This window comes from Grus americana, chromosome 2 (genome assembly GCF_028858705.1).
Source record: "Grus americana isolate bGruAme1 chromosome 2, bGruAme1.mat, whole genome shotgun sequence".
Classification (NCBI taxonomy): domain Eukaryota; kingdom Metazoa; phylum Chordata; class Aves; order Gruiformes; family Gruidae; genus Grus; species Grus americana.
In genome coordinates, this window is record NC_072853.1 from 17,623,090 (window position 1) to 17,649,228 (window position 26,139).

Sequence of the window (26,139 nt, forward strand, 5' to 3'; positions counted from 1 at the left end):
TTGATGACTGGTCACCAGCCAGATGTAGCCCCATTCCTACAACTTTTTGAGCCCTGCCGTTCAGCCAGTTCTTCACCCAGTGCACCATGAACCCACTTATCCCACAGTTGGACAACTCATCCAGAAGGATGCTGTGAGGGACAGTATCAAAAGCTTTACTAAAATCCAGAAAAACTACATGCACCGCCTCCCCTTCATCCACAAAGTGGGTGGCCTTTTCATAGAAAGACAGGACTTTCCCTTCATGAACCCAAGTTGACTGTGTGATGATTGCATTATTCTTTAAATGCCTTTCAATGGTATCCAGTATAATCTTCTCCATATTTTTTTCCAGGAACTGAGGTTAGACTAACAGGTCTGTAGTTTCCTGGGTCTTCCTTCATGCCCTTCTTATAAATCGGAATAACATCGGCTCACTTCCAGTCAGCAGGGACCTCCCCAGACTCCCAAGACTTTTGGCAGATGATTGAGAGGGGTCCTGCTGGAACATCCGCTAGCTCCTTTAGAACTCTGGGATGAATCCCATCAGGCACCACGGACTTACAGTCATTCAACTAGCACAACTGGTCCTTTACAATTTCAGTTTCCACCAATGTCATGTTCCCACAGTCATGGTCCTCCAACTCAGAGGACCAGGCAGCCCAAGGTCTATCAGTATTATTAAAGACTGAGGAAAAAAAAAAAAACATTGAATGCCTCTGCCTTTTCTTCATCCCTATTTGTCAGGTGACCATCAAGTTATCGATCCAACATTTTCCTTAGACCTTTTGCTGTTAGCAAACTTTAAAAAGCCTTTCTTGTTGTCTGATATGACACTGGCCAGTTTCAACTCAAATTGAGCTTTGACCTTTCATGTATTCTCCCTGTATATGTGAACCACAGCTTTGAAATCTGCCTGCAAAGCCTGACCTTGCTTCCAAAGATCATATAATTTCTTTTTCCTCTTGAGCTCCAAGAGAAGTTCCCTGTTCAGCCAAGCTGGTCTTCTACCCCACCTGCTTGCTTTATTATACTATGCATTAATTATATTGAAAAATTCTGTAGAGTTCTTATAGTATATGAATTTTGCTATTTATTTTCCATCTTATTCTAGATATATTCCAACATTTTACTATGATGAAACCAAATTATTTTGAGTAGCCTTTCAAATATTCAACATTATTTCCAACATATTTTCTTGAAATAACTCTGAAATATCTACAATTAAATTGAACTTGCTCCATTTAATGATTGTAGACGTACTAAAGATTCTTTTACACTCACCTAAGTTCACTGTCAATTTTTAACATATTCAATATTCAAGGATCTCATTATTTTCTTTACTTGTAGCCCTTCAATATTCTAGTGCAAATCTTATTGCTCATTTAGTATAAAATATTTTGATGCCACTTATTTTCTCTCTAAAATACTTTTGCCAGAGGCTATTAGGATTTCAGACAAGAAACTGCTTGCTTATAAATGAAACAATTTTCTTAAAAAGATGAATAGACTGAGATGCATACAGTCATATATTCAGTAAGACAATACACTACAGTCCATTTTTCTTTGTTTCTATAGTAATGACAAACACATATATAGATAGACATTATGCCTGAAATAAAAAATGCAACTGATATTGTTTCAGAAAGATAGTTACCACCTTTCATAGGAAACTGGAAATCCTAAAGTAGTAAAAATACATCAGAAAAAAAAAACAAACGGAGGAACTTGGTGATAGAGATTGTTTATTTGCGATAAATTGGCACAGTATGGAAAATTAAAAAAAATAGTGCCTCTGGATATTAATACTATATTTTCTATTTATTGAAGTACTTTATTCTTAATAACTGAAATTGGAGGACTTAAAACAACAGTTCATCTAGTCCATTCGTGATAATAGGTAATGTTATACATTCTATATTTTCATGTAAAACCCAATAACCACAGAACAGTTCTAGAATCAAATGTAGTGTACATACCATGCCAACAAATTTTTACCCATCAAAACAACAAATAGGTAAGAAGTAGTACATTCAAGAGCATCAAACTAAATAAACTATAGATGTCTAGTGCTGAAAAATGTAGCCCAGCATCTGAAATGCAGACAAGGGCACTGACCAGCAAACTGTTAACAGGTGACGGGTCCCCTTTATCTTCTTATCTCTCCTTTTTTGCACATTTGTTCCTCCCCAAACCACCTTGATCTCTCCATTGCCTCACCTTTGGTTCCTCCCCTAAACATCCTATAATAAACCTCACACAATCCCAGTATGCTCTTCCTCTTCATCCCATAATAAGCACTGTTCCCCAGGTCAGGGATCCCCTAGTCTGTGCCCCTGGAGAACAGCAGTTTGCCCAGGGACTCACGGTGCTGGGTCTCACCTGGCCCGTGGGGCTGATGGTCTCCTGGGACAGCCCTGGGGAGCTCAGGGCAGGGGTTCGTGTCTCTGTGCTCCTCTCTGCGTGGGGCTGGGCCGAGCTTTTTATCACATGCCCTAACACAGGTCAGCTCACATTTGCATTCCAAGCTGCAAAAAAAATTATAGCATCACCACATCACCACTCATTACTTTTAGCTCATCATTCTCCAACTGATACATGATGCCCCTGCAGAAGAAGCAGCAAGCGACAGAGCTGGCTGTGAAATGTTATTCAAAATCAGCACCGATATACTCTTTGCTGTAACACTGCACTCGGCTAAACAGTGGAAGGGATTCAAACATTATAAATCATTTGAGAGTGGAGTACAGAGCGAAATAGATAGGAAAAGGGTCTAGCTATGTTCATGCATACCAAATATCTAGCTGAAACAAAATAGCCTGAAACTAGTCCAATAATCTTTTCCACCCACTTTCTTTCCTCCCCCCCACCTTCCAATCAATGTCTAACATTAATACAAACAAAATTCTGAAATATTTTACTAGGCTACCTTGAACACTCTCGGACAAATTAATGCTGCAGTCACGAATCAAAATTAATTCTCCGCTGTGATATTTGTGTTCATCGGATACATTTTAGCTCCATTTTTGCCTGTCTTTTCTTCAAGATTAAAAATTCCAAACACTTGCCACCAAAATTTGCTAACCTATCTGTGCCTTTATAACCTCAGCATATGGCATCTAAAAGCCATCAGTACACTTTAGTTGCGTATCCAGAAATATGACTCTAAACCAGGTTATCAGTTCTGTCGGCAACGTCAACAGTCTCTATACTCTTAAGTTTTTATTAAAGAATATATAGCAGGCAGATAGAACGCCAGTCTTTTATCTAGGTATGAATTATTTTTAAATGTTCATTATATAACTTTCAATCTGAAATTAGAGTCAAGGTTACCAATATTTTACAGGTTTAGTTTTTCTACAGCTCCGTGTACAGAATTCCTGTTCAAGCCAAGGAGAATCCCTCATGCAGAATGACAGCAAAACAGAGGCCTTCTAGATTTGTTCTCCTGCAGACGCCTGAGGATTTATATATGTAACTCCTGTAAGTATCATCAAGAATAATTAATTATTAATTTTATATCTACAGTGCTTATCTTCCCTAACATTCCAAGAACTACACAAAGACATTAAAAACATTAAACATTAAACAATGCAACAGAAAATACAGATAAAAAACAGTCACATAAATAATTAAAACAAAATCTGAGATGCAGTAAAACCTTTTTTGTGTATTCTTTTCACCCCCTGGCTAACAAATAGAAGTTTACTGAGAAAATCTACACTCACCAGTGAGAAAGCATTTCAGATTTCCTCAATGAAGAACAACAGTACATACATTGCATCTGATTATCACTGAATGACAGTTAAATAACTGACATGTTTAATATACCTTTACTATGTCTCAATCTAATGCAAACAAGAAAGTGGCATTTGGAAGGATGTTTAATCTCTGCCCACCAGCTCACCCACTTTCATACCTACACAATCCACTAAAAAACCGAAATATTTTTTCTTCCTATTTCAGCACCTCAGCACCCTTTCCTGATTTATTTTCCTTTACATAATGCAGTAGTACTATTTTGACAGAAGGATAATATTTAATGTGATTCTAGACTTTTTTTTTTATTTATTATTTTAGTGACAAAGTATAGCAGTTTCCTACCACACTTTTGTCATCCCAATATTTAGCTCTTCTTCTTTTTTGCTCCACTGACACTAAGTGCAGTCATTCCCTATTATGGAATTTCCCTTTTTTATGTCCATGGTATACAGAATTCCAGGTGACAATGTCTTTAGTATATACTAAAAAATTGTTTTTGTTGCAACAATCACATTAAATATCTTTTCTAAATTTTCACCATTCAAGGGTCCCTTCGGCAAGCTTTCACTGCACAATGTTGCACCGTATCACATGCATGAGCTTGCTGGGAGTTACCTACGTATCTTAACAAAGCAGGGCATTGAGCAGAATAAACAATGACGTCTTTGGTCATGGATCAAAGGTCCTAAACTGCCAGATCTAAGGGGTAATAAAACTAGTGTTCAAATAGCTATTTGAACGTACACCACTCAATTACTAAGGACAGGGGAATCAAGATATAAATTCTGCCAAGCTGACTGCTTAGCACATCTTGGTGAGCCTGGCCTCACTGCACATACCATGGAAAAAGTAATTCTGCCTGTACAAAGAGGTCAGACACTTCTGATTTTCACACACCCTATAGGATTTCCAAATCATCAAACTCTGCTGACCAGAGATGGCAGAACATTACAGTGGTAACAGCTCTTGCTGAGAATATCAGTAGTCTAAATCCAAGACAAACACAACTACACACCAAGATCATCTTGACTGATCGTGACCGATGCAATAAAGACAAATTTAGTCACTAAGGTATGCAAAATCTGGTAACAGTAGACCGAAACCAATTCCTTGATTTTCACTTGAAAACTAAGTGTTATATAGTACAGTGTCTAAATCAGGAAATGTTGCACAAAATAGAATTGCATTCTCTCATCTCCAAACAGATTTCAGATGTGGCCTCTAGCAGAATGAAAGGAACATTTAATATGGAGATAACAAAATCACAGCTAATTGTGATAATGAAACATATGATCTCTGTCTCCCTGTGAACAGTACATCTGAAATAAGTTTTCGGGTTTTTTCTTTATTCAGGAATGTAAGTGGGTACTCTTCAATATTGCTGCTATCCAGTTTTCTTGAACAGAGATATTTTGTGATAGAGGCAGCTTAGAACCTGATTTATGAAAACTTAAGTTAAAAAATAGTCAAGAGGAGGTAGGTATTATGACACCTTTCCTGTCCAGCTATTTCCATCACTATATTTGTTTTACTGCATCTTTGTTTGGGTTGTATTATATTTGATCTTCCTACTACGGCTGTATCCCATACTACATAAATATGTGACAACAACATCAGCATACAGTAGTACCCCAACTTCTGTGGAATGATCCTGGCCTCAACTCTTTCCCATTCAAACCTCATTATCTGTTTCATACCAGTAAAACTGTTCTACTCTGAGTAAACAGAGGTAAGGAGTGAAACGCCACCTACCTGGGGATGGCACAACGGTGTCCTCCTCTTTGTGACCTCCTCCAAAGGACTCCAACACATGTTGAAAAGCGTGAGAAAATGGAAGTTTGGGACTATATTTGTAACACTCTCCTACTATTTTCAAGGTAAGAGAAGAATGTTAGGGCTCACCAACCGACAAGCAAGCAGTTCAGGGTCATGGTTAGGTCTAACAATCATGTTTGGGTTTATAACCAGATGGACCAACTTATGGGAATTCAGAAAACTCCACATTCTACATTAGGTCAGGATGTTCAAAATAATTATGTGATATCAGTGAATGAGATTTATATCCTAAGTCAAATACATATTTTTAAATATCACTGCCTATATGGTTTACACATGCCTACATATGCTGTCTGTGCTTGCAAGCATTGTGTATCGTATTATTCACAGTGTTATTTTTCATGGAAGACTCCACTGCATTTTTTAAAGAAAAGCAATCAGTCTGTCTACAATTAGAGTGAAGTTACCCGGGGGCGAAATGTAGGAGTTATTTAACAAAATACAGCTACCTTACTCAAAAGTATATGACAGCGAATGAAGAATAACAAATGCAGTTGAAAATGTAGGAGGAATTTGTAATGTAATTATCAAAACTTAAATTTGATCTGCCTTGGCAAAGTGAACAGGGAACTGTGAAGGGGGGAAATGTGAATACCGATAGTAGTACATTATTCCATAGAACTATTTTAGTGTATTTATTTCTCTGAGATTCTGAGGCAAGAGTGCCTGCTTACAGATACTACCACTAAGGCATCACAGCGCAGTTTACCTTATGAAGCATCCAACAATAATAGCACGAAGGAGCACCATCACTGTCAGGTCTCCAATACACGTTTTCCACTAGCAATGCTGATATTCATGGGCCTGACAGGTCAGAAATTAAGTATCTGCCCATTTCTGATTTCAGCACATTTTAAAATTCTTGGGAGTATTTAATCATAGTGATTGACTTAATGGTCCTTGCCAAGTCATTTTCATCCTTGACTGGTACCCAAATGATCAATAAGCTTGACCAAGCCAAAAGATGGGAAAAAGAGAGAAAAAAGAATAGAGGAGAAAGAGAAAAAAAGAGGGCAAGAAAGAGAAAGAATGAGGGAAAGAAAAACAAAAGGGGAGGAAGAAAAACAGAAAAAAAGAGAAAGAAGGGAAGGGGAGGAAGGACAGAAGGAGGGAAGGAAGGACAGAAGGAGGAAGGAATGAGAGAAGGGAAGGAAAAGTAAGAGTGAGGAGGAGGAGAACACTGTATGAATATGAAACATACAGCATCATCTACAGCTTGAACCCAGAATCACTCAAAGGGTTATGGGATGCTAGTATTTAACAACAAAACAACCACAATAAAAACGCGACATCCAGTGTTTGAGGGTTGGAGGGTGTTCTGTAAAGAAATTCAAATCAATCCCTAGGATTAATACTATCAAATGTACCTAAAAATTGCATTAGTAGCTGAAGTACTATTTTTAAAATGCATCTGAATTACTTGGAAACCTAAGGGTCTTTGAAAATTAGTAGGAATCTGGCCACAAAAATTCCTTAGGTATCCCATTCTTAACTGTAAGCATTTCTTCGTTGACATTTAACATCTAACTGATGAGCCAAAATTTCATTTTCAGAAGTAGTACAGATAACTCACAGCATAAATCTTACTGGATGTCAAACAGACATGACTTCTAACAGCATCAAAATAAGCGTCCTAAATAAGTTAGGTATTGAAGTACTGAGCAGTGCAATGCATGAATTAGAAATCATAATAATAAGTCTAGGTCTTCAATATCTATTTCTTATCTTCTACAACTGATAAAAGTATTTACCCCCAGGAGATTTGAGTTCCAGAGCTGGAAAGTGTTCTTGGGGAATAAGGGCAGACCTTTATTCCAAGCACATAAAGAAAGCTGAATGCTAGAAGTGAAACCATTCGTGCTATTCTGAAAGCACAAGTCCCCCTTCAATTTTGAATCGCTCCAGTTACATGCATACATACATGCATAAATGTAGACACATGTATACAGTAAACAGAGATATACTGGAATGCTTTTAACGAATACAGTAGGCAGCTTCTGAACAGAGTGATTTTCACCCATCCCACGTTACCTAAAACAGGGACCACTGAAATTTTTTCAAAAAGTTGATCCTAACGTGGCACTGCCCTTAACTCCAGCACAGGGCTCGTATCTCTGATGAGATCACATTCCTGAGCCGCTGCAGAGGAAGCGACCAGGCCCACCAAGTTACAACAGTCACACTCTAAGACTTATGTGTGTGCAAGAGAAGGCTGTAGACAGTACATGAGGCTGTGAAATATATACCTCTGCTTCTCCCCAGTAAACAAACCTGTATGGATCCGATGGGGCCGGTTAGTGTCAGCACTTGCAGCTAAAGATATTCTTTCCTCATGCCAGCTACACGCAGTCTTACAGCTACAGAGACGAGTTCAGCCAGCCACATGCAGGGCCGCACTGTGCTAAATGCTGCTGGCCTCACTAAAACGGGGCACGGTTCTAAGTAAAGGTGGAAGGCGGGCACATCCTGCTCACCCCTACACTCACACGGGAGCAGACTCATGGCCATGCAAACTTCCTCGTTCGAATTATGCCTTGGGAGTAAAGGATGAATCATTACCTTTCCAGATTCCTTCAACATTTTCTATGACATTGTGGTATAATGCATATATATGTGTATATATAATCTCTATATACATAAATGTATGTTCATACAAATTCACATATGCACCAACGCATATACAGAAAGCCTCACATCGCATCCACACCCCTGCTGAAAACACTTCCTAAGCAGGACACACCTTTCCACAAATGCACTCCATGCACGTACAAAACCCCCACACGCAGTTCAACATGCGGAAATGCAAACCCCAGTGCAGACATGCACGGATCCGTGCTTCATGACAGCCTGCCAAAATTTCCCAGCTCACGCACTCGTGTACATCATCACTTCACCGCAGATTATACCCATGCACTCACACACCTGCACATCCACATATATGCACATCCATGTAAAAACATATGAATGAACACATACACGCATGTGCAAGACAAAAGCTTGCGCAGAGGCACACGTGTTGGTATGTGTAAGAATGCATGCACACATATGCACACACAGACGCAGAAACAGATCCATGCACACTCACACACAGAGATGCATGCACACGCATAAATGTACAGGCATGCGTACACACATACAAAAAATGTGCACACACATGCACAGAATCACAGAGGCACACGCACACAAACACATGCACTCACATACATACATGCACACATGCAGGTGCACACACAGAAATACATATGCACATGCTCACACACCCCCTGCACACGTGCACCCACATTCAATATGACAACACGTGCATGCGCACAAACAGACCCACACAGGTACACACTTGCACAGACACAGACTCACCCAAACACATATTCACCCCCACAAAAAATGCACAACGCAGGCACTAACACAAGCAGGCCCTCACAGACGCACTAGCACCACAGGGGCAGTTACACCTGCACACACATGTACACGCACACACACCCTTATGCACAAAATGCACCACCACCCCCACACACACCTTGAACAAACACCTCCGCACACCCACTCACACGCACACCCCCGCACGCCCCCAGCACTGCAGGCGTTGCTTGCCCGCCCCCTCCGCACGCTTCCCCCAGCGGAGGGAACCGCCACCCCGCGCACCTTGCGCGGTAGTTGCGCCGGGCAGAGGAGGGAAGCCGAAAGCGCGGGTCCCGAGCTCCGCAAGCCGGGGGTTGGGTGCCGGTTCCCGCAGCCCCCTCTCCCCCTCAGCCGGGGCTCTCCGCGCGCAGCGCCCCCCGCCCCCGCGGAGCGGCGCGGCCCCGGCGGCGCGGCGGCGCGGCCGCTAGGTGGCGCCAGCGCTCTTCCTGGCGGAGCCGCGGCCGCACCGCCCCGGCCCCCCGCCCGCCCCGGCCCGCCGGGAGCTGCCGCCCCCCGCCCCGCTTGCTGTGCGGGGCTGAGCGGGGCTGCGCGGGGCTACGGGGGGCCGCCGTCCCCCCGCCCGCGGCGGCGAAGAGCCCCGTCAGCTACGGGCACGGCTGTGGCCGTGCTCTTCGGGGAGCGGGGCTATGCCCGCTGCGCTCCTGCCCGCCGCCTCCCCGCGCCCGCGGAGACCGGCCTGTAATTAATGACTCCGCGCAGAGCGATTAGTCTGCAAATCCCCTCGGAGACGCACATGCTCCCGTGCGAGGTGTGTGCCCGAAGGCGCGTGTGTGTGTCTGTGAGTGTGTGCCCGTGGTGACGATGGCAGCCCCCAAGCATCGCACGTGAATTGTTAATAACGAAGCACTGATTGTTTTTGCGAGCGGCGGCAGGATGGATGAGCCCCGCCGTATTAGCTGCCGGAGGCTCCTCCGGGAGGCTGTGGAGACCTCGCCACTGTATTATTTCTCGAGCCGTTTTCCTAGGCAGAATTGATCCTCTTGGGGGAACAGGGAGGCGGGGAGAGAATCTCAATTGCAAATACTGTTTGGAGTTTATTGGAGAGAGTGTCTGAGCTTTAAGATGCTCTTCCGTGGCTCCTGGTGGATGCTGTAACGAGCCAGGATTGTGGTGGGTTTCGGCTGTGCAGGGAGTTGGGGTAGCGGGGGGGTGGGGGGAAGGAAAAGACACGATCGAGAGTAGCTGAGACTTTGTGCCCCCGTTGGAGAGATGGTTGAGTCCTCGTCAAGGTTGCTGTGGTATCCCAGAAACACCATTCACTCCGAGCTGTGACCGCGCACCATCAACAGCAACAACTCCGCTGCGCCTGGCCGAGGAATAGGAATTAGGAGCTCTCAAGAATAATATGAAAGGGATCTGCAGAGGGGAAATCCGTGCAAAGGAATCGAAATTAGCAGACTTTGGGGAAAGGGGATGTACTAAATGTGGCCGACTGGACTTCATCCTGGTGAAGAAAATGGAGATTAAAAGTGGATTTACATTTTGGAACCTCGTCTTTTTATTGATGGTTTCGTGCGTGAAAGGTAGGGTAGCATTTGAGGGGTATTTTTTTAGGGGTCCGTTTGCTTTCGGTCAGGGCGTTGCAAGCTCTCGCCTTATACTAAGGTGTATTTAATATATATATTTATATCTTGTTTTATGTTTTTACCCTGGGTACTTTGCAATGGAAAGATATAAATGATCGCTAAAGAGGGAGTGAAAGAAGGAGTTGATTCAGAGCTCTCTTCTGAGATAGGAAATGTATTTGCTTGCCAGGCTTGGCGTTCAATGCAGTGACTGAGCTGGGGCTCAATAAATATTCTTGCAGTATGCTGAAACGGAGACGTGAGTTGGTTCATATAGCTTCTAACTAGTGTATATTCAAGCAAATCCCACCGGGTGACTTTTTTAAGGTGATGATGGGGGGGTGGGGGAATTACCTACATTTCTGGTTTTCGGTCGAGCAACGAGCTCTTTGCGGGAATGCCTGTATCGATGCACTTATTAGTTTAACCCGTTGCGTGGGGAAAGTTACGGAGCCCAGCGTGTGCGTAGCCGTCTCACAGCCTGAAATGCGCTTCACTCTCAGCTGTTTGTATGCATGCAGAGCTGCCTGGCTGTCGAAAAGGTACGTTAGCAATTCAGCCTTGAAGGCATGGTCTGCCGCTGGGTGCAAAGATCGACACCTTTTCTCTTCCCTCCTTTGGTCCCTTTTTCCCTGATGTATGTGAGGTTTTTGGGTTGGGTTTGAGGTGGGGGGGTTTTTTCTCTTTTTTTTTTTTTTTCGGGGCAGGAGCTATTTTGATTTCTTCCTGCTTCTGTGTTCATGAAAGGAGAGCAAAAAGGAAACCTCTAGTTAGCGGCATAGATATCTCCACTTAGTCTGTGCTTGCAGACAGTTAAGGGAAATGCTATACACAGAGAAAAGAAGAAATATGTGGCTTGAATACTGTGCACCTTCAAAATACTCAGGCATCGCTAAACGGTGAAGTGCTGATCCCATCACGCGTGCCTTCAGTAAAAGGATCTATTCTGCAACTCCCCACAGTGGGCTGCCTACCCGAAATAATCTCCCCTTGTTTGTGGCCAGTGATTAATATCTGACTAATCACCCTTTTATCCCCCTCCTTATCCTCATCCCTCCTCCCCGTCACACTTATACCCTCGCAGAATATTTAGTATACGTTATCGATCCTCTCTGAGTTTTTAGACTTGGTTATCGCCTACAGACGTTGCCTGCACGGATGGGAAGGAGGTGTGCTGGGAGGGGGGCATTCAAAGGCGTGCCTTCCCAAGCTGGCTCTGCTTTGGATGAAACAGTTTATTGTAGAGCTTTGCAGCTGCTTGTCCCCCAATTTGCATCGCGTGGAAAAGATAATTCGTGTTTCACGGAGCTTGGGGCGGGGGGGGGGGGGGAGGATGGCGAAGGCTTTTACCTCATCCCACGTTATCCTGACACGGGGGATGCGAGGGGAAGGGGTTTGCCTGCGACGTTAATGCACATTTTAATTACAGGCAGCTTTTCTCTGTTTGCGTCTATGGAAGCGAGCTGCGCTTTGCCCCGTTCTGGAGAAGGTCTGCGATCAAGACCAGCCCGGGGCTTTGGGAGCATTTCTTTCCCCTGGCTCAGCCCTCTGTCATTAACGCATTCTCTGTGCCGGGTGCGATCATCTGCAAGTCATGGGCTCGCCGCCTGCGAGGCGCGCCGTGCCGCTCCGCGGCGCACCGCGGGCGCGGTACGGAGGCGCTGGGGCTAATGGGTGGCTCCGGAGCTGCTGCCCAAGCAGCTGCTTTGTGAGCACGAGTCGCGGGGCGGCAGCATCCTACAAAATTAAAGACTCGGGCGGTTCTCCTCGCGTCGCGATGGCCGCGGGAGCCGTGCAAGTTTCCACAGCACCTGTTGAGAAGCCGCTTTGCTTGCCCGTGGGGGAAGGAAAAATCTCTGGATACTAAGGGCAAAAGCTGAGGTGAAGCACCTGAAACAGCGCCAGAAAAAGAGAAAAAAGGGTCTTTGCAAAACTAGCCTTTTCTCTTCCTGCGGTCCCAGAGAGATGCTGTAAAGCAATTTCCTCTCTATTGTCAGCGCCTGAGCTTCCCAGGTGATGACCCTGGCAGTTTCTATAGACTTCCCTCGGACTGGGGGGGGTCCTCCCAGCAACTGCAAATCGGTAGTCAGATTTCACGTCCTGGATGCAGGTTCCTTTAGGCAGCCAAGCTCCACAGAGCTGGCTTAGATTCACTGCAGCATTGCATCTATTCTGGGCGTTTATATTTAGTTCTATCCCCACTCCCGTGAATGAATACATTTTACCTTGATTTACATTCCCATTGTGTCAGCACATGCTTCTGCTCCCAGAAACCTAGGCAGAGGCAAACAATGAATGCATACCTGCCCATTTAAAACATTCCAGATGTTGGGAGCAAGGTGACTCCCCAGATCCTGCATCTGCTCTACCATTGTCTGGCAAGGCCTTTTCACCACACCCCACCTCCGCAAGCTCTAGCCCATACGCTACCTTGCTTAATCACCTCTACTGAATAGTCCAGCACCACGTCATAACACCCAAACTGTTGCTGTGGTTCCTGCCATCCAGACCACTTCCACAGCTTTGCTTGATATCTGCCTGTTAGACACTTCCTACTTTTGTCATTGCCCTGTCGCCATTTCTCCAGTCTTGATCCACGGCTATCCCACTGTTACAGGTGTCAAACTATCCCAGGGTGCTTATGGAGTCATGTCATATCTGATTAACTATGTGCTCTTTGTATATAGTTATATAGGCAAAAAAACTTTTCACATTTATCCATAAATTTTTTTCTCTGGAACCTTGCAACAATACCTGAGAGGGATTAGAAAAGTGAGAATAAAGAAGGAGGAAATGGGACAAAGGAAATTGTCAGAAATGCTGGGGAAGGCATGATAGGAAGAGCTGAAGTAGAGGAATTGTACCTTCTTCAATGAAAATCTTTAACTGCGTACACAATATCCAATTACGCCATGGATCAATCTACAACAAAATCTTCCTTGGGTAGACATGGAGTAAAAAAGCAAAGATATGGCACTAATGAAAAGTGAGAAAAGGCACAGAAGGCATACAAACAAATAAACAAACAAACCCACCCTTAGAAAATACCAAGCAGGGTCATTCCTGGCCAGCTGCAGGGGATGATGGAACTTGTGCTCTTCCATTTAGATGCGCAAGACACCTAGGAAAGCACTTTCCCCCTTTCTGCCACCCCCCCCCCCACACACCCCCACACCCCCCCCCGCCCTGTCCCATCCCTATCCCGGAGATGAGAAGCAGCATTTAGATACAGGAGATACAAACCAAGCTTGGAGGAGCAGGAAGTGGAAACCTCCACCATTCGACTCCTTTACAGAAAGGAGAGGGGATAAAAGGGAAAAAAAAAAAAAAGAAAAAAAACAGTAAATATGAAGCAACATCAGTGAGCTTTACCTCCTGGGATTTAAGAGAGAAATCACTGATACCTGCACCCCTTTGGTTTGGCACCTTCCTCCACAAAAAAAATAAAAAATAATAATAAAAAAATTGTTTTTGATCTGTTTGTGGAAGCAAACCAGAGAGGAAATCAAGTGAAATGACCAGAGACCACAAGACTCCTCCATCACTTCTGTTTAGCTGTCACTCCAAGACAGAGAGCAGAAAGCACCAAGGTCTGCTCTTTTGTCTGCCCGGCTAAAATGAAGCTTTGCCTCTGCTGTTGTTCCTCTGTTCCCCTGTTGCAGTTGTGACAAGTGGAACAAGGGCAGCTTTCAAAATCAAAAGGAGATGAAGCAGTGAGATTTTAAACGGCTCATTGACAGAAGAAGTGATGAGGAAATTGAAAGGATTTCCATTTCCAGTGACGGGTACCTGGCATGTGGGCATATTTAACAGGGACAAGCGTGCCCTGCTTCTTTCAGCCACCTCTGCAGTCTCCCACCTCAACCCCGCTCCCTTCAGGGTCCGCCAGCCCCTCCCCACCGCTTCCTTCCCAGTCACTTATGGGGTTACTGGCGGATGACTGTCCTCGGTGGGGCACGGGTGGGCGCAGCCAGGTGCTCGCTCTGTCCCCGAAGCGGAAACGGTTGGGCGAGTTACAGCAGGTTTGGGTTTCCTCATCTCCAGACGGTCGCTGCCGCTGCTGCATCTTTGTGTGTGTGTGCCCGTGTGTTGTGTGTGTGTTGTGTGTACGCAGGCAGGGGTGCAGGGAGACACTCACTGGAGCAGGGACAACGTCGTCCTTCCTTTCCAACACCTCCGCACACGCTCAGCTGCTCTACGGTGCCTCTTTCCCATAAGCTCCCGCACACCACGCAGGGCTTCTGCTCCGTGGGCTGCGCACAGCAAGTAAGCGATTTTTTCACGCTACACAGTTCTGCGGGGTTGCAGACAAAGTTACCCTCCCTCACCCCGCCCTTCCCCTTCAGTTCAGGGCGAAACCAAGGCTCCGCTCTGCCTTCCGCTTAGCGCACGGCTCCTCCTCCTCCCCCTCCTCTTCTGCAGGGCAGAAAAGAAGAAACACAAACCCCCTCTCAGCAGCACCAGCTTCTCCCTTCCCGTGCCCGGTGGCATTAGGGACCCGCAAAGAGCACAGAGGAACGTCGCCTTCGGCCTCCGCTTTTCCATTGCGAGAGGCAGCAGTCGCAAGGCGGAGCCGGCCCGGAGCGGCAGCAGCCCGCCGGCGGGATCCACCCGCGCCCGGCACCGGGAGCCGTACGGCAGCGGTACCGGTACCGGCCTCCGCAGCCGCCCGAGGGGGCCGCGCCTCTGGGGATTCCTTCTTAATATACTCTCCCGTCGTTTGGCTCTGCTTTCTTCTGCTCGGTGACTCCTGAAAGTCTTTTCTTTGCGAGTCTGAGACAGCATTAGGGTGGTTGGTTTGTTTGGTTGTTCTTAACACCCAGAAGTAGCCCCTCGGTCCCTGAGCACAACGAGCCCGTTCCTCCCGGGAGCGGGCTGGTGGCTCCAGGCAACCACACAGGCTGAAGAGGGACAGGATGTATCTTCAACTCCCTTATCAACATCACGACTTACAAGCACCAGCCCACAAGACCTAAAGAACTCCGTGGCTGTGCTTTCGAATCCGTCCTTTTCCAAAACCCCTGTGCAATAAACATAGCAGAAGCTTATAGTCTATCTGTTTTTCTGCTTGTTTGTTTGTGGGATATTTTTGTTTGGTTTTGAGGAACAAGTCAAGTAGGATCAATTGCCCATCCAGCTTAGTGCCCTTTATCTCCAGCGGTGACTATTAGCAGCAGTCAAGGGAAAGATATGAGAAACACAGCAAGTACAGAGTGACTTGCACATCATCCTGGATTTCAGCAGCCAGCAGTTTTGGGTCTCCTGAGCTAGAGGCTGCTTTTGGAACATTATGTTTTAAGAGGCATGGATTAGCCTGTGCTTCACTCATTTGTCTGTTCTCTGTCCTTCTCCTTGTGTTCCCTTCCCTTCCCTTCATCTGCATCCTCCATCTTTTACACTCTGCATCTGGCTGAAAGCATTGAATAATGTGAAAGCTTGGAATAAAATTGACTTCATTATACCCAGTGTTGTTCATGTGTTACATAGGTCAACCCCAAAAATTTAAGATTTGTAATCATTGAATGCACGTGGACCTAGTAAAGACAGCAAAAATCACAAAATTTTTTAGAAAAATTTTAAAAGATTTTTAAATATCCTGTTGGGGTGCCTCAGTTTGCGTGATCATAACACCCTTTCAGAGAAAAAGGTTATGAAGGATAACATAGCCTTGTATCCCTCCTCCTTTTTTAAAAAAACAGGTGCCTTGGACACTGTTTGATTTTCAGAGATATTGAGCATTTCCGATTCCAGCTGGCTCCTGTAAGAGCCTAGGGAACTAGTTAGCACCTGTGAAGCAAGGCCAAGTGAGTCCATCATTATAATGCTGGGACAGAGAGAGACAGTATAAGTCAAAGGAAAACATCGATAAAATAGCTACAATTATATGTAAAATGTTAATTCTATAGAATCTGTTAAAACAGAAATGGTAGGAATAGGAAAGGCTTTATAATCTGCTGCAAAAATTGGTTTTTTCCTTCTCCCCTAACAGAAAACTTCAATTCTAATTCAACAGGGTTGTGACATCTCAGGCTCAACTTCTTTCTGATGAGTATCATTTGGCTTGTATTTCTGGATATAACAGTTAAAGTTGAAACAATACAACAAAGCCTTTGTGGGAAATTAGTTTACCAGATTACCTCAAAGCAACCTCCCAGGAAAGAACAGCCAGAGAACCAATTTGGTCTAAGGTGTTGGGTTTTTTCTTAGACTCATAATTTTAAGGGAGCTTTTACTACACAAGATGTTTGAAGAAGCAATATTTAAGTAACAAATCAGAGAGGCATATGATAAAAGTAGTTATTACAAGGCTATAAGAATTACCTCACCATTTTGATTGAATAATTTTCATGCTAAGGTTTATTGAAAAGTTCCAGAACTCTTATGAGCTTTAAACACATGCCTTTCAAACAACTTCACAGAAGAATGTTTCCTTCTGAATGACATTGTACAATTTCTCTACAAAAAGAGAGAATCTTTGCATTTATCAAAAATTCAAGGGACAATATTTAGCAATGATCTTGGACTTAAATGGAAGGGTGCATGATATGTAATGTACAGGATGTCACCCACCTCTTAAAAAAAAAAAAAGAAAGCCTAGTAGTACTAGGAAATGGTGAATATCTGCTTCCCAACATCCAGCTTTTCTTTTGGGAAATGAAATGGACAAGGATATCGGACTATGACAAAGACTTTTTACAATAAACATGCACACACACACACAGACACACCATGTTTTTGTAGATGTTTACATTTAGTTGTTTACTTTTCCTGGGCAGATTCGCATTCATGGTCTCACTGCCTTGTTCTTATGGATCACGTAAGATTTACAATGGCTCCATAATCCCAGCATTACAAGTGCTGAATACCGTTGTAAATGTCAGAGAAGGAAATGGTGGAAATTCATCATCTCCTTCCCAGTGTATGAAATGTTAGATGGGTAAGTTTATAGATTTAGGAACAGCGTTACTCAGAGAGAGCGAGCCTCAAAGTATTGGGGAACGTCATACAAGGGATTCCACCAGGACTGGTGCTCTGATAGAATAATATCTTCAAAGAGCAAGGTGAGATGCAACCAGCATAGATGTAGAGAGATAGGCTACCCATTTTCCCTTGGATTCTACAAAATGCATTACAGCACCATGTATCATATTCATAATGTATCATAGAAATAAGGTAAATAACATTAAGTAACTTAACCACAGAAAGATTCACGGGGTGATGAATTCTCACCTCCCAAGGCCTGTAAATAACAGGTTGTCTTTGCAATAGACTAAAGGAATTCAGAGGCTTGAGGCAGAAATGACTGAGTAATTACTTGGATTACACAGATGACGAATCACTACTTCTGACCTTGAATTCTATTTTATCTGTTTCCCACATTTATGTATCTTATTAGCTTTATATCTTTATGCATTGTAACTTGTTTGATTTCGTTCTCATGGAATTGTGTATACAGATATGTGTACATATACATATATAATATGCACATATAGAAATTATGCCCATATATTTGGTTATGTAATGAAGAAATTCAGCTGTCTGCATTGTTTGCTTACAAAGGTGCAGGTAACAACTTGAAATGTACGTGCTTCCTAAGCAATTCATTACCTCTTAATTTATTATCTATTCCAAATCTCGGAAGGAAGTTCTACTGTAATACATAACTGATTTCACTAACAAAACAAGAGTGCAAGTAGTGACAGCTAGCAAATGTTAGGGCGAAAGCTTGACAAAAAAAAAAAAAACACTAGTTACTGAAAACACTAATAAAAACTGATCCTGGCACATTAAGAATTAACTGACACAATTATTTATTTCCATTGATTTAGGAAAGTTTTACCAAATATAGTTTCTATAAAACTGTTTTTAGAAAAATGAAAACCTCTAATCACTTTTCAAATACAGAAAAAATATTTCTGTGCTATTTTCTCTTTTATTTTAATACTGGTATTATCATTTAAAGAGACTGACACAGCACATCTCAGAGGGCGCTGTATTTCGGTGGCAGTTAAAATGATCCCTCAACTATCATTATCTTCTTACAGAACTGTTTTCGGACCCACCAAGTGGATATCTGTAAGTGTAGTCTGGAGTCCTTAGCTGAAGTGAGCTACATAAATGCCAAGTATGGATATTCTTCTCCTTTGAACATAGTGTTGAGATAGAACTACTTGAATTACAAAACCTTTCCTCTATTATTTAATCTCATCCAGAAGGAAAACGTCACATTCTCCTATAGTTAGCTTTCTTGATTGTTGAGCAATTTTCTTTGGGAATCAAAGCTTAGTCTAATTAAAACTAATCTTTTAAAAGTCTGTACTTAAAGTTGCATTTTTGGTTCTGTATATCAGCTTTGATCAAAGGTGAATGGAAGTTATAAAACAGGATATTAAACGAGCTTCTAAACTGCCTGTTGTTGAGCCCATTGAAAGCAACAGGAGAGTGCAGAACACGACCTGTGAGAGCAGATTTGCCTCTGCTTTTCACTCTGAGTTTTGAATGACAGTTTTCTGTACATATATTTCATTTGACTTGGAAATATAAATTATAACAGAACCCATGTATTTCACAATACACTGGAAATTTTCAATAGAAGTGGTCTTTGGAAAACTCACGTTTTATTATAAACCTAAAGATTACAAAAGTTTATGATTCTATTTAAGGAAAATAAATTATATATTTGGATACAGTCAGAAAATGCTCTTTCTACATTTTATTGATGAACCTGTCAGCACTTCTGGGGATCAGTCCAGCAGATTCAATGTAATGGTAGCGCGCTAACACAATGTCAGCTGTAGTCCTTAAAACCACAGAGTACTCATGCTTTTTGTCAGGACACATGTTGAATTACAACCAATTTACAACCTGGTTTCAGGATTACTTATTGGATTTTTGTCCTCCAGTAAAGCATTTTGGATTTTGCAGCAGTCTGCTAACAGCTGCAGAGGAACTGAGAAAATAGATTTAAGTTTAGAATGCTTTCAGATTTAATTATTAATGCAATTTGATTTTACTTTTATTGGATTATCATATATTCCAGATATGTAGTTACATTTGAAAACGCTGAATTAGCTAGCAAAACCAAAGTACAAAAATAGGGAAGTTTCCACGTTAATTGTATTGTATTTATCTTCTGCTAGCAAGTTCTTTGTATCTGCCACCATCTCAGAGTCTAAAAACGTGATATACTGATCCAAAATCACAAGAACTAAAATGTACTGGACAACAAATGTCCAGATCCTGACTTTTGGAAAGTCTACCTGGTTAACCAAAGGTGGAGGAAAGAAAAGAACAGGTCTTTGGCCACCTCACATAGTCAAGTCAATCAGCTCTGCAGTAAAAGATGCTTTTTTCATGCATCTCCAGGTGCATGTGGGAACACAGACACGCACGCACACGCGTGCAAGTGTGCGCGTGTGCATGCCAGCACTTCTGGTAGCAGGCATTTGCAGCTGTGTGTTCTATCAAGAAGAACCTATGCTTAATTCATGTCTATGCTCATCATCTGTGTTTTCCCTTGCATACATCTATGCTAAGTGACGCTTATACTTTAATCATATGACTACTGCTACTGACTCTAGCAATGCTTGGTGCATGACATGGTAGTTTTAATGACCACAAGAGAAGAAATACATATAATTCATAATTCATAATATATTACTGAAAGGATAAGAAATTTTCTACAAGACCTTTACATCAATATAGTTCTCACAAAAGTGCTTATCTGATTAGAGAATTTTCATCAGTCTAATGTATTGAAGGAACATGATACAAATTGTAATTTATCAAATAAATGTTTTAGCAATACTTATGGCAACAATCCTTCTCTCTTAGGACTATTACCAAAATGGCTAAGATTTTTACATCATTCACATTAAATATGAAACCCTTTCATATGAAACTGCTAAAAGATTTCCTCTTCAGTTAGACCCTTCAATAAAGAGTCCTGGAAGTAGAAGAAAAAAAAATCAACATTTTACATTTGGGCTTTAAATATCTCCTTTTAGAACCGAAAGAGGGGAACTGACTGCTCAGTACTGTTTCTCAGTGTGATCTTCAATTTAAAAACAAATAGGAACATCATTACCTACTCCTTTCCACATTACTATTCAGCATATCTACCATTTTCATTCAAAATTCTTCTTTTCAACAGATGCTCCTTTCTGCAAGTTCTTTTGAAGGGGGGCAATCATTTCCCTCACACAATTCACATAGTTATTAGCTTCAGAGACTTTGATAATATCACCTCTTTACCCTTTATTTCAATCTTGGCAACTTCTTCCTGGGAAAATGAAATATCTCTGACATTTGGGAGAGTATTTCTTTAGAGATTTTTATAGCTTCTATTTAATGAACTTTCATATATCCTAAATTCAACCATATTCTCCTTATAGCAACCATAGCCATGTTGTAAGAATGTGGATGTTATTATACTTCTTCAGTGGCCCAATTTTCTATCTAAGTACTTCAGCATTCTTGAGAAAGTTTAATTTTCAGCCCCCTTCTGTGGAAAGAAAAATAGCATAGACACTAGACTAGCAATGACATTTCTGTGTTTTTCATAGAGGGTACAGTGCCAACAGAACCTCCCATGTCTTCTCATGCAAGGATAACAAGTTTCCCCTGAAAAATAGGTGAGATATATATTTTATTGGCATTTTCATTGTCAGCAGTGGAAAGTTGCACCAATCAACCATATAAGACACAGTGATTTTTGTCAACATCCTGACAAACTTCTGCTTCTCAAAGCTATTTATCTGAAATAACAATGAGCAACAGAATCAATGTTTAATATAGAATGAGTTCAACAGCGTTGGTGACTCTTGCATGCCTGCCTCCATAATATTCCTAAGGATATGCTTACAAAATTCCTAAATCTCTCTAGTACTATAATTGCAGGTCACTTAAATTTGTATGAGTTTCTACACTAATTTCAGCTAGTTTTAAATTAAGCTACCCGTAAAAAAACCCTACTCTCCTAAGCTCTATCTCTATATTTTTACTAGACTCAAATTCTAGCTCATCAGTTAGCTCCTGTAATTTTTCCCAATTTATCCAGCCTCCCCTGCACTTCTGGGTTCCCTTCCCAAACTCTCTTCCCACTCCACAAGTACTACTGGCAAAGTCCCAAAAACATAAAGCCTGCAGTAAAATATAGAAAGTTCTCTTCAGTTTTTATGTCATTTTTAAAGTCCTTTTGTGGCCCAAAGTAATAACCATGTAAGGCTAATCTGTTAGGAAATTAAATATCCTTCCAGCCTTGCAGTCATTGATTAGACTTACTAACTTTTTCAGGATATTATTTGGATTTTAAATCATCTACAAGAAGGCAAAATTGGAAGAGTGGAGTTTCAGTTATATTTGTTTTCTTTCTTCAGTCTCTTGTGCCTGTCTACATGATTATTTTTGTAACTAAAATAATGCCCCTTCACCCCAAACAAATAAAATTCAAACCACGTGATTAAAAAAGGTCAAGACCTAATAGTAACTTAAAATCCTTACTTGCATACAAATAAACACTATAGAATCAGATGGTAAAAATTTGGATACTTGGTATATTTTGGAAATCCAAGATGTATCATCTCTGCTTTTCAAGCTCCAATGTATGCAATGAAACTGTCCATATGACATAGTACGGGAAATTTTGCAGATCTAATATTAGTGCTGTATCCTTTACTGATATCATCTTTCTGGCATGACCAGAACAGACTAGTCAGGACTCTAGATTCTACAGAATTCATGATTAATTAAAAAAAAAAAGAAATAAAAAGGTAAAAAAAAAAAAATATGGGTAGAACAGGGCTAGATTTGTAGGGATTCTGTTACTCACTTGTTCCAAGATTGACTTTCAGCATTTCAATGAAATCAGGAGAATCTGCTATCTATCTGACTTGTGAAAGGTACTGTTCCAAATTGCTCCCTTTGGGGCCTCTTGTACTGGTCCCCGCTTTGAAATCCATTGACAGCTGAGTTAACACAAATCTCTAATCTAAAGAGTCAGAGCGTGCCACAAATATCAGCTAAGGAGAGACTCTGCTCAGCAGAGCCTCTGTAATTATTAAGAAGTCATGACTTGCCTGCTAGAATTTAGGGTAAGCCTAAGGTAACTATAAGGAAAATGGATCATTTATTAAAAAATGTAGTACACAATACAATGAGCATTGAAACATCATTAAAGAATTTGCAGATACTTCTGAAGATACAGCTCTACTTTAATGCTGTATCTGAGATGTTTTCTGAAGAACAATTTCTTCATTCTTAAAAGTTGTGGGTTTGGGGGTTTTTTTCCATTATTAAGCCAGTACAATTTTTTTCCTCCTCATCTGCTTCCTCCATGCCTCATTAGCACAAAGTTTATTTGCACCATCTCTTTTGTACCATACTTTTTCGTGCTTTTAATTCACAGACTGCTTAGGGTTAGGTTCCTATTCTTTGTCTGGCACGCTTGAATGTCTGTGCATTTTTTGAGAAGATGTATCATTGATTTTTCCTGTTTGGCCCATCTTTTATCAGGATTTTAAATATTCCAATTATCTACTTGAATATCTGTATTTTACAATCTCAGTGCCTTTTTTTTTCTCCCCCCGCCCGAATTAATACTATTTTTCTATCTCATTTCTATTAATGGCTCAATGTTTCTAACAGTGTTTCTATTTCATGTTGCTTGGTGGCTTTTTCAAAGCTTCTTACTGCCCAAGTGAGAAGTGTATTTTTGAACAAGAGTGATCATCCATTCAATTATAACCTTATTGAAATATTTACTAGTAGATTATTTTAGAGCTTGTCCTCACTGAAATGAAAAGATTTGTCATTGACTTTTAGCAGAGCAGAGCAGATTGTTATAACAAACAAAATACTTCCTTTCAATACAGAATTTATTTAGGATATGGCAGCTATACAAAAATGTTCATACCATGCATAGGACTAGACTGATGAAACTGAAAAACTGTAACAATTGAAGTCCATCAGATTCTTTTTGGCCGGTACTAGAGCTAGTGGGCTAAGTAATTGACACTCTCAAAAAATCTTACAGGCTTTGGTCCATTTCTGTTCACTGTTTTATGATGGTAGTTAATTGAGTCCTAAAAAAAAAATGTTTCAGACTTTAAGATTACTATCAGGTTTTACTATAGTTTTTGAATCCTATTCTAACTCATTATTCATTTAAAAAGATGGCAGGAGAAAGACCAGAGTCGCAAGATGAGCAGAAATTCTAAAATCAATTTTAAAGCCTAAAGTAAATAATTTCAAAACTTTAGAGGAAAATGAGTCAACAGTTTATTAACTAATCATATTTTTTTTAACTGTGATTTGGTCTAGAAGTTGGCAGAAACACATGAGAAACCTTGAAAGTTTAAAGTTTCTGGCTGATCTCTAAATCAAAAACAGCTGAGCAGATTTAAATATTTTGTGTAAACAAATTTGCATCCAGACTGCTAATCTGCATGCCAGCTTTCAGTTTGACATATTCTGAAATGATGGAAAAATGCTAAACCCTTAATGCTAAATGGAGTTCATAATGGAAATGCTGACAGACCCATAATTACCTGTATTGTGATTCTGTTGAAAGCTTCTTTATCTGTCTAATCTTTCACAATGGAGTTAAATATATAAATTCTTGAGAGGAGGAAAAAAGGAACTTTATGTTGGAAATGCTAAACTGTAAAAATGCTATATTCTCTTCCAGACATCCACTTGTGGAGGTAGCAGTGACAAAAATTTATTTGAAAAAAAGAGGTAGCACTTTCTGTGGAACTGTAAAAGCAGCCTGTGATGCTTAAAAGTTTAACTTAACCTCTATTTTTCAATCTTTTTTGAGTTACATTTCTGGTAAGGTATGAGTAAACAGATCAAATCAACCATTTTTAATATGGCAATGAGAAATTATGATAGAAGAAATTTGTCATTGACTTGACATGGCAAAAAAATCCCAACCAACGACAAATACAGAAATTAACGTTTCACTGTCCTAATACTGACCATGTGTGCTAAAATCTTCTGCACTGAGAGGGGAAGGAAATAGAGGATGATATGTTTAGAAAAATTCTCCAGAAAATGAAGCAGAATAATAATAAGAAAAAATGAGACAAAGGTAGTGATCTGGACTCTCTAATTTAGAAACTCCATTATTTGGCAACTTTAGAGTCCTGAAGTTTCTCTTGAAGAGCTTTTTCTCAGTGTCTTTTTCATTCCCCCATGAAAATCTTCCTCAGTTTGTCCAGGCTAGAACAACCTGAAGAACTAGACAGCGTTTGCTCTGCAGAGACTGCTTGGGATGGATGATTCAGACATATCAGCCTTACTTCATCCCCACACAATCTCTGTGCATTGGCCAGGGCTCACAGCTGTCGCTGCAGAACAACCATCACACATCACAGTAGCCCTTCATTGAAACAAAATGTCCTCCAGCATTTTTGGCCTCTCTGGTGTGCTGTGAGGATGAAATCTGTTTCTCCAAGTCTCCCACAGAAAGGACTGACAAAGCTCAAAGAAAATATCCTGAGGGAAAACAAATTTATATGTCCCTCTGATACCTTCTTTCCAAACTGCCACCTTCTCCAGAAAGAGTCCCAGACTTTTAATTTCTGCTCATAAAGCAGCTGCTTCAGTTCCAAGATCAGCTATTTGCCTGTCTCTGTATCTCCTTTAACACCACTCTGCCCTTCTTGACATATGGAGATCAGCACTCCAGGCAGTACTCAAGATATGGGTATATCAGGGTTTTCTGTAGGGGATGTTACACTTTGTCTTACTTTTAGTCCTTGTCCTTATCATGCCTAATATTAGGGAGGGGGGGCTTAACTGCCATGGAACATGAAGTTCCATGATTTCAGAGAAATGTCAGTGATGACTCTGAGATTGAAACTTTAAGTTCTAAGTTCAGCATCATGAAGGTAACATTTTAGATATATTTTCCTATACATATGTTAATCTCTAAAACTCATCTACTTATGCATTAGCACACCCATTCATTTTCTGAGGACATTCTGGAGTTCCTCAACATTGCTGCATCATTTGATTACCCAAAGGATCTCAATATCATGTCCAGTTTTGCAAAATTCACTGCGTACTCCTTACTCCATTGGGGATGGATATGTGGAGGAAAACTGATCCCATCACTAATCATAGGACAACTGCACTTTTGATTCTTCCTCATCCAAGCATGTGATCATTAAGCCCTACTCTGCTTCTTACCCTTTAATCAGTTTTAAGTCCATAAAAGGATCTTTCCATCTCTCCTGTGGTAACTTATTTTATTTAATAACCTTTGGTAGGGAGCTTTGTCAAAAGGTTCTTGTACATTGACAGTGACTAAATTTTAAAAAGTTAGTTATTCTGACCAATGGATCTGTACCCAGAATTCCCTTTTGCTGGATGACAGCTTTAACCAAAGACATTCAGTGGGAGTAATATTATGCCTGTCTCATACCTCCTTTCATAAGGTTGAATGCAAAGCTCTAGCTCCAGAAGATGACAGTGGGCAAGGGCTGTAGCCACAATGCAATGTGGAAAAAAATAGTTCAAAATTACTTGAAGTGCTTGGGAGAGCTGTTGAAGGCCCAAGCATGAAGGCCTAATA

General features: G+C 41.4%; 1 protein-coding gene across 1 annotated transcript in view; it reads left to right on the plus strand.

Moving 5' to 3' along the window:
* Positions 1-10,275: 10,275 nt before the first annotated feature.
* CSMD3 (CUB and Sushi multiple domains 3) overlaps positions 10,276-26,139 on the plus strand; it is a 721,079-nt gene continuing 705,215 nt past the window's right edge. The window contains exon 1 of the mRNA XM_054816701.1: positions 10,276-10,517. Coding sequence (XP_054672676.1) covers positions 10,340-10,517 — 178 coding nt within the window. The 5' untranslated portion in view covers positions 10,276-10,339. The remainder of the gene's footprint in view (positions 10,518-26,139) is intronic.